General features: G+C 37.4%; 1 protein-coding gene across 1 annotated transcript in view; it reads left to right on the forward strand.

Moving 5' to 3' along the window:
* The window catches only part of ST8SIA1 (ST8 alpha-N-acetyl-neuraminide alpha-2,8-sialyltransferase 1), a 123311-nt gene extending 113753 nt beyond the window's left edge, over nucleotides 1–9558 (forward strand). The window contains exon 5 of the mRNA XM_008583465.1: nucleotides 8562–9558. Coding sequence (XP_008581687.1) covers nucleotides 8562–9048 — 487 coding nt within the window. The 3' untranslated portion in view covers nucleotides 9049–9558. The remainder of the gene's footprint in view (nucleotides 1–8561) is intronic.
* The last annotated feature ends 12 nt before the right edge of the window (nucleotides 9559–9570 follow it).

Here is a 9570-nt window from a genome sequence, read left to right on the forward strand (position 1 = left end):
CGGGAGCGCCGCCGCGCTTCCCAAGCGGCGCACTTATCCAGTGCGCCACCGGGCCGGCCTCACCTCCTTGCCTTTGTCCATGTTGCTCTTCCAGCCAAGAATGCTCTTCTTCACCTCCATTTGCATAACTAATTTCTACTCGTTCTTCAAAATTCATTCCAGATATATCCATTATATCCATTTTTGAAAGGACTGACCTCAATTTCTTCCTTCTTAGTGACATTCCCAGTCTAGGTTTGGAACCCTCACTCTGTACATATTTTAAAAGTTTGCATTCTTCGGGCATATTTTTTGATGTCTTATCAATGGAATAGCTTGGTATGGAGTGGATTTTGTAATCTGGTAGAATACCAGGAGTCTTCAAAAAGATTCATATTATTTTTTAATTCCATGCTTTCCACGAACTTTTTGAAGTAACTTGTATTTTGCTGTAAAAGAGACATACCTATAAGATGAAAAAGTATGGAGAAAGAAAGTATTATAAATAAATCAACACAGAATTAACAGTCATTGACAGACAGAAAGGAAGCAACAGCTGGGTAAACAGCTGCTCAAAGGGACAGAAAAATGACCGTGGGCAGCCATGAACAAGGCAAGGTGCACAAATATCAGAAAAGCAAGTAAATAATCTAAGGAAATGAGTTGACCCACTGGAAAACTGCTGAAGCATTTGACAGGAAGTAAATAGTAAGGAAAGCGTTCAAATTGAATTTAATATAGAGAAGAAAATGAGAACAAATATTCTATGTTAAAAAAAATGGACTTTTAAAATGAAATATGCTTAGGAGATAAATAACTTGAATGTTTCTGTGACTTTTTAAAATAAATGTGTTTTATGCTGTACAGACAATTTTATAATAATATTAAAAACTGAAACAGAATAAAAGTACACCATAATTTTATTATTGTGTTGAAAAAGTAAAAACTCACAATTGTTTTATTTTGTATTTATATGATTATTAAGGAGCCTGACTTTTTAAAAGAAAATATTGAATAACACAAGTAACACATAAGTATATTCACCTTCTAAAAAATGAAAGTATTGTAGATAAGGCTAAATTTCCCTTTGACCCCTGCCCAGACCCCTGCTCTCCCCAGAGCTAACCATTTTCAGCTAATGTGCATCCTCCCAACATTTTCCCATGCATTTACCTACATACATATAACTATAGAAATATGTATCTTTATCTTATATGATATATATGGGTATATGGTAACCTACTATACAAATTGCAATAGTAATTCTACAACTTCTTCCTTTTTCTATATCACGTTTTGTCTTGGAAGCATTTTCATTTCACTACAAATAGAGCTGTGTCATTCAAAGAATAGCCGTGTACCCATAGAATGGATATAGCATAATTTATTTGGCGTTCTGCTAGTGATGGACATTTAGCTGGTTTCTAATTTTCTGCATACTTCAGCAAACATTCATGGATATTTACTGAGTGCCATGTGTGAAGCACCTTCTTGGTGCCGTGGATTTAACAGTAAACAAAGTCCTCTTCCTTGTGGACTTGTTCAAGAAGACACAAGAAATAAACAGAGACATACTTATATAATAAAATGCCATGTAATGATAGGTACTATAAATAAGTACAACAAAGGTGAGAGAAGAGGGGGTCAAGACAGGCTTCTCTGAGGAGCTTTCCTTTGAGCCAAGAATTAAGAGAAGTGAGGGAGGGAGCTGGAAGTCACCAGCTGACAAGTGGGGGTGCTGGGTCAGTAGATGTGCGTATTAGAAACGGCAGGTCAGTAACAATTTATACTCCCAACCAAAGCATGAGAGTACGCGTTTCTTATACTCTTTCTAACACTGGTTATTATCAAGTTCCTTAATTTTTACCAGTCAGATAAGTGGAAAAGTTATTTCTCTGTAGTTTTAATTGTTATGATTTTAATGCTGGTGAGGTTGTGCATATTTTAATAAGCATACTGCCCCTTTGCATTTCCTCAGCTCAGACTTCACAGTTCTATATCTTTGTCTATTTTTCTATTGAGTTATCTCTATGTGTCTTGTTCATTTTTATTGTTTGTATTCTGGATACTAATCCTTTGTTAAGTATGCTATAAACATTTTCTCCCAATCTGCTCCTTGTCTCTTTAATTATGTAAATTTTGTCTTGTAGAAGTCTTTAATTTTAAAGCAGTCATGTTTATCAATCTTTTCTTTTATAGATCTTGCATCTGGTGCCTTATTTTGCGATTCCTTTTGTATCCCCAGGTCGTAAAGATATTTTCTCTTATTTTCTTCCAATTTTATGTCATTATTCCATCTGGAACTTAATTTTCTGAACAATGTGAGGTAGGAATGTATCTTAGTTTCTATTACTGTATTGGCTAACCAACTTATGGAATAGTCAATTTTTTATGAATTGGTTTGAAATATCACTTTTATCATATAGAAAATCGCTAAATATTCATAGGTCCATTTTGAGACTCCTTTCTCTCTTTCATCATATATTGTTTGTTCATGCATGAGTTCCAAAGTATTTTTATTGCTATAGTTTTATAATCAGTTTTGATATTGCTAAGTAAGTCCCCTCTCTTTGTTTTCTTTTGTTCAAAATTGTCTTTAGTATGCGTACTGATTTATACCTTCCATGTGAAGTTTAGAATCATCAAATTTCACTTTAAAATAATATTGGGATTTTGGCTAAGATCACATTGAACCTACAAATTTATTTGGGGAGACATCTTTCAATATTCATTACTGTCTCTGTAAAAATGTTATATATTTACTTTTAGGTTTATTTCAAGGTGTTCTGGAGCTTTGTTGCTATTACCAGTGAAATCTTTGCCTTATATTTTTCTAATATACAATTGCTGCTGTATAAGGAAGCTAAAAAGCTGATCTTGTCTAAGTCTCTGTTGGGTCCAGTAAATAATTTTTCAGTTCGTTCTCTTGTATATTCTAGATAGGTAATTATATCATCTGCAAATATTGACAGATTTACCCTTATAAGCATACTTAAAATATGTTTTATAAAATTTTTCTAGTACTCTGTATGTCTGTGTATCTTTATGTTGACTTATTTAACATTCTTGATACACATCAGATGATGTGGCCTGTATGATAATTTTTTTAATATACTGGTTTTTCTTTTGTGACACAATGTGTGGTCACTTCTGAAAATTTTCTGTTTTATGTTTAAAAACAATATGCATTTTTTTTTCCTTTTTGTCTTTTTTCGTGACCGGTAATGGGATCGCAACCCTCGGTGTCGCGCCCGCACCACGCTCAACCAGTGAGCGGACCGGTCTCCATATGGGATCCGAACCCTCGGCTGGAGCGCCGCTGCGGCCGCACTCTACTGAGTGCGCCACCAGGCCGGCCCAATATGCATTTTTTAATTGAAGGCTCACTGTGATTGTGGATCTGTGAATTTCTATTTGTAGGTTTTATCAGTTTTTACTACATTTTTTGAAACTATCTTATTAGGTACATAAAGTGTCTTCACTATTACATTTTCTTGATGGTCTTATGTATTTGATCAATATAAATTCTTTTATCTATTTTATGATTTTAAAAATTAAATTTTTATTTTCACCAAAATACTGCATATACATAGTTTTAAAAAATCAAATAGCACAACAGAGCTTAAATTGAAAACCATTAATCTCCTGTCTCAGACCTCCCCCTCCCCCAAGTCTTGTTCCCAGAAGTCAATTCCTTTCGACTTCTTTAGCTTATTTTTTTCTTGTTACATTTGAAAGCAGCCTGCTTAGTTACAATTTTTAAATTTTCAACCTGTCTGTTGATTTCATATGGAAAAAAAGATTTAACTCTCTCAACGTGCTCCTGACAACAGCCCTTGCCCCATACACACTTGGACTTTCCTGACTTCCCAATCCAAATATGTCACAATCAAATCAATAGTCAGGCCTTACTTTAGTGTCTACTGTAAGTGTAGTTCACGTCTGAGACAAAAAGTCTATTATGAGTATTTTATATCCTGTCCAACTTTTAATTTTCCCCCAGAGCTAATAAACCTTTTTCTGCAGCAGCAGTCACTAATTTACCTCCAGACTCTCTTTAGAGCTGCAACTCTTCTTTCATTAGTGCCAAACATGGTAATCTGTCAGGGGCACTTTTTGTTGCTGTTGAGACATCCATCCTGAGCTGTCTTTTTCTCTCACTGGAATCAGATTGATGACTTTCTAGGCCTACTGTGTAGCTATTTTCCTGGAGTTTCCTTTACAAAATCCATCTGTTGCTGTATTTTAAATTGCCAATAGCTTTCATGTTACCTAAATGTTCCTTTTCTTTCTACAGCATTTTATTCTGGATGCAATAGCTATTAATATTTCTAAACAAACTAATTATAGATTTTAAAGAGTTTTCTTCTGCCCCTTGGATGAGCTTGGTTTCCTCTGCGTTTCTTCATTCTTCTGTGACTCTCATGTTAGAGGCTGTTTTTCAATGTCTTCTGATCTTGGCTTTCTGTTCTTGTTTGGTGACTGGAAACTCTGTGCAGAGACTGGACCTGTCAAGAGGTGGGCTTCACCCTGGGTTGAGAAAGTGGCCAGGTTGCTTTCTCTCAGGCAGCTCCCAAGTGTCATTACCTCTGGGTCTTTTCTCTTGGGCCACCCAGTGTCATATTCCACTTGGGAACTCTGAGTCTGGCTGCTGATATTATCTGAGTTGAGAAGAATTCCCAGTTGCCCTGGGCTGAGCCTACTATCTGGCACATACCCAGTGTTCCTGCTTGGACACTGACACCCCCTCCCACACCCACAGTAATAATCAGCATAGGATTTTGGGGTTCAACACCCTGGATGTCTCTGCTACTCCATAATCTGAACAATAACTTTGCTGATTGTTCCAAGGTATCCACCATCCCCAGTATCTCCTGCCTCTAGGCACAGGATATGGCTGCTTTTTAGAGTAATCCTTGGCAAATTAGTTCATTTTCTGGTTTCCTTTGGTAAGCGCTCTGTTTTTCAGAGGTAACCCAGATTTGGGATCCACTGGGGGTTTGCCTTTCCTTTTTTCAAAGTAGGTATGGATTGTTAAAAACATCTTTTCTCTCATTTCTAGAGATCTGTTGTAGGAGGGGAGAGCTGGACCCTTACCCTTTCCTTGTTCTGTTCGATTTGCATCTTGATTAGCCATGTGTAACTGAGTGTTTTAATGTTTTTATTAATTAAAATTCCTTTGAATTTTGTCCATTTTATGTCAATATATCAATATATTTAGACTAATTTTATTGATGTTAATTTTCTACTTGCCATATTTACTATAAATATTTTTTAGAGTAATTCCCATTTTTATTACTGAAACATAATTGATTATACATTTTGGTGGGGTGCAGAGTTCAATATCAATACCTGTGTAGAATATGGGGTGATCAAATCAGGATAATTAGTATATTCATCATTACACAATGTAATCGTTCTTTATGACCCCTTACCAATTTTTTGCTATCCTTTTGAAAGTTCAACATATTATTGTGATTGTTGTATCTTTCTTTTTTTTTTAAATTCATTTTTTTTTTTTTTTTTTTTTAGTTACCACTTATGAGTGAGGACATGTGGTATTTCTCTTTCTGTGCCTGGTTTATTTCACGTAACATAATTTTCTCTAAGTTCATTCATGTTGCTGTGAATAGCAGAATTTCATTCTTTTTTTATGGCTGAGTAATCCATTTTGTATTATACCACATTTTCCTTATCCAGTCATCTGTTGATGGACTTTTAGGTTGGTTCCAACTCTTGGCTATTTTAAATAGAGCTGCAGTAAACATGGGAGTGCAGGTATCCCTTTGACATGATGATTTCCATTCCTTTGGGTGTATACCCAGTAGTGGGATTTCTGGATCATATGGCAGTTCTATCTGTAGTTGTTTGAGGAACCTCCATAATGTTTGCCAGAAAGGCTGAACTAATTTGCAGTCCCACCAACAGTGTAGGAGGGTTCCCTGTTCTCCACATCCTTGCCAGCATTTTTCTCTGTCTTTTTGGTAATAGCCAGTCTAACTGGGATGCAATGATATCTCAGTGTGGTTTTGATTTGCATTTCCCTGATGCTGAGTAATGTTGAGTATTTTTTTCATATGTCTGTTGGCCATTTGTATATCTTCCTTTAAAAATGCCTATTCAACTCCTTTGCCCATTTTTTAATCAAATTACTTGTTTTGTTTGTTTGTTTTTACTATTATTGTTTGAGTTTCTTTTATATTCTGGATATTAATCCCTTGTCGGATGCATAGTTTGCAAATACAGTCTCCCATTCTGTAGGTTGTCTTTTCACTCTGTTAATTGTTTCCTTTGCTGTGCAGAAGCTTTTTAGTTTGATATAATCCTATTTGTTAATTTTGTCTTTTGTTGCCTGTGCTTTGGGGGTCTTATTCATAAAGTCTGTGCCTGGTCCTACATCCTGGAGTGTTTTCCCTATATTTTCTTCCAGGAGTTTTAAAGATTCAGGCCTTATATTTGTCTTTAATCCATTTTGAGTTGATTTAGATATACGGTGACATGTAAGGGTCTAGTTTTATTTTTCTACATATGGATATCCAGTTTTCCCAACACCATTTATTGAAGAGGAAGTTCTTTCTCCATTGTATGTTCTTGGTAAGTATATCTTACAGACACCTGTATCAGAATCACCAGGGAGTACTGGATAAAATATCAGCTCCCTGGATCACTCTTATCAGAATCCAGGAAGCTGTGATATTCGTGAACTCTCCTGCATATTCTAACATGTGAGAACCATGGTTCAGATGGAATAGGAGATTATCTGCATGGTGTGTCGACATGACTGGGAAAGCATTAGCGTTTTAGGAAGAGAGCAGAAGGTGGGGGTGGACCATGAAGAAATAAAAGAATTCCAGAGCAGAGCCCATTTTGAAGTTGGGAAACATGAGTTTGTGTTGGAGAGGCTGTGCCAGCTCCAGAATATGGTTGCACGTGCTGCCATAGCTTCTTTTAGGGGAATGTGATTCTACCTAAATACTCTGTAATCACTTCTCAATTTGTCAGGGCCCTGGGTAAATTACTAAAGCAGGCAGCTGGATCAAGGACAGGAAAAAAACTTGAAAGATTTCCCTTCCTTCCAGTCTGAGGAATACTCCTTTCTTGGCAGGCAGAGTAAATAATACTGATTGCTGTATGCGATGCTGTGGATTTGTTTGTTCAGAATTTTAATTTCACATGTCTGTGATGAGCCTGCCAACACATCAGGCCGGACTTCTCTCTGCTTGTTGTGGCTCAGTTCCATTCTTAGGTGCGGACACAACCCCAGACAGGCAGCTCCCCTCGTGTGAAAGAAATCTGAAGTTGCAAGGCCCTAGTCTCTAGTTCATTGCCTTCTCTCTCTCTCTTTCTTTTTTTTTAACATGAGTATATCAGCAGCCTCCTACCTCGTCTCCAGGCTGCCGGCCTCCTTCCCCAGATCATCTTCCATGCCACCAGAGTACCTAACATGACTCTGACTGACAACCTCCTAACTGCTATAAGCAGTCACTGCCATGAAGGTTCCCACCACCAGAGTCATGGCCAAATGTGTTAGGGGGACCTAACAGCTTTTTGCAACAGGTCTTACCTTCAAACACTGCCCCCACCATTCCTGCCTCCCTCGTTCCACAGATGCTGAATACTCACTGTTCCGGGACACTGTGCACTCTTGCCCATCACCAAAGTGTCCCTTCTAGTTTAGTTGTTGGTGGTTGCCTAAGGAGGTGTATTTAAATGTTATCCCCTCTCTGTAGCTTTCTCAGACCCCACTCGCTCTTCCAAGGCAGAATTATTTTTTCATCTGTATTCTATATAGTACTTTATACAAATATCAACTGTTGCATTTAGAACATTATATTGTACTCATTCATAGTTTTGTTTAACTGGACTTGAATTTCTTGAGACCAAAAATTGGGTTATTAATTTTTTAATTCCCCAATGCCTGACACGTAGGATGTATACCATAAATTTCAGTTGAATATATTTGAACCAGAGATTCTCTCTTTATGTAATGCAAACAGAAAGAACATAGGAAAGTAGAGTTCTTTGGAGCAAGCAATATGGGCAACTCTCTGCATCATCCTGTAATAGTAAAAAGTTCTTTCTTTTCCATGCAATATTATAGTCATGATATAGTGTGATTAATCTGAATACTTACAGAGTCAAGAATTTCAGTGGGAAGAGGTATCTTAGAAGTGATCCCTTTGATTTGCAGATGAGGAAGTCAGTTCTGTGCTTACGTCAGACCACACAAGTAGGTTTTATCAAAATCCCAGCCAACAGCCCGTAGGAATTCATGAGTATTAAACTATTTTACATTCCAAGGCATATAAATTCTGGAAGAGAACAAAATGTACAATATATTTATTTCAGAGGGAATTCCATTAAGGAATGCTCATCTGAGTTTAAGGTATTGGGGTTGGGGAAAACCGGGCTACTTGATGAGAGATAATTGGTAAGTTCAAGGAGGATTTTAAATGCAAGTGAAGAGTTTTTCATGTGTTTTGAGGAGATGGTTTGAGCTATCAGGGCCAACGGAAGACAGTAGAGGGGTTTTGATGAATTTCTTTTACTCTAGGTTTAATCGAGTCTCTTTTCTTTAATAGGTTTCAGAACCTGCTGTGGTCCAGAAAGACATTTGTGGACAACATGAAAATCTATAACCACAGTTACATCTACATGCCTGCCTTTTCTATGAAGACAGGAACAGAGCCATCCCTCCGGGTTTATTACACACTGTCAGATGTTGGTGCCAATCAAACAGTGCTCTTCGCCAACCCCAACTTCCTGCGTAGCATTGGAAAGTTCTGGAAAAGTAGGGGAATCCATGCCAAGCGCCTGTCCACAGGACTTTTTCTGGTGAGCGCAGCCCTGGGCCTCTGTGAGGAGGTGGCCATCTATGGCTTCTGGCCCTTCTCTGTGAATATGCACGAGCAGCCCATCAGCCACCACTACTATGACAATGTCTTACCCTTTTCTGGCTTCCATGCCATGCCTGAGGAATTTCTCCAGCTCTGGTATCTTCATAAAATCGGTGCACTGAGAATGCAGCTAGACCCCTGTGAGGACACATCACTCCAGCCTACTTCCTAGGGACAATGGACGAAGAAGGGACTGAGCAGGGTATTTTTGTTAGTTTTTCTATGTGACTCCAAAAAGGAATGATCAAGTTGTTTCATGGATTTGCATGGGCCACTTGGAAAAACAAGAAGAAACAAAAAGCAAACAAAACTTTACTTTTAATGTTGGCTTGGAGGACAAATTAGAAACAAAACGTCCTATGAAACATTTCATAGCACACCGTGGATTTGCACCTAGTAAAAAGCTTTTGTGTGATGTTGGTAAAGTACATTTACGTGGTTCAAATCTAGAATATGCAATTCGAAAACAAGACAAATGCTAGTTATTGAGGCTGAGGAACTAGTCAAAGTAGAATAAAGGAGATGCTGGGGCAAAAGTGTTGCTGATTTTTAACACAAACTGGCTTAGTAATAATAAGAAAAACTTGTCTTATTAAGACTGGTATTAGAACTGTAGGTTTTTAAAAAATTATTATTTATTTTTGCCCTATTTAAGGGCAGCAGGTGGGTGGTGGGGTAGATTAAAAAAAAAAAA

The sequence above is a fragment of the Galeopterus variegatus genome, unplaced genomic scaffold (genome assembly GCF_000696425.1).
Source record: "Galeopterus variegatus unplaced genomic scaffold, G_variegatus-3.0.2 Scaffold2922, whole genome shotgun sequence".
In the NCBI taxonomy this organism is placed as follows: domain Eukaryota; kingdom Metazoa; phylum Chordata; class Mammalia; order Dermoptera; family Cynocephalidae; genus Galeopterus; species Galeopterus variegatus.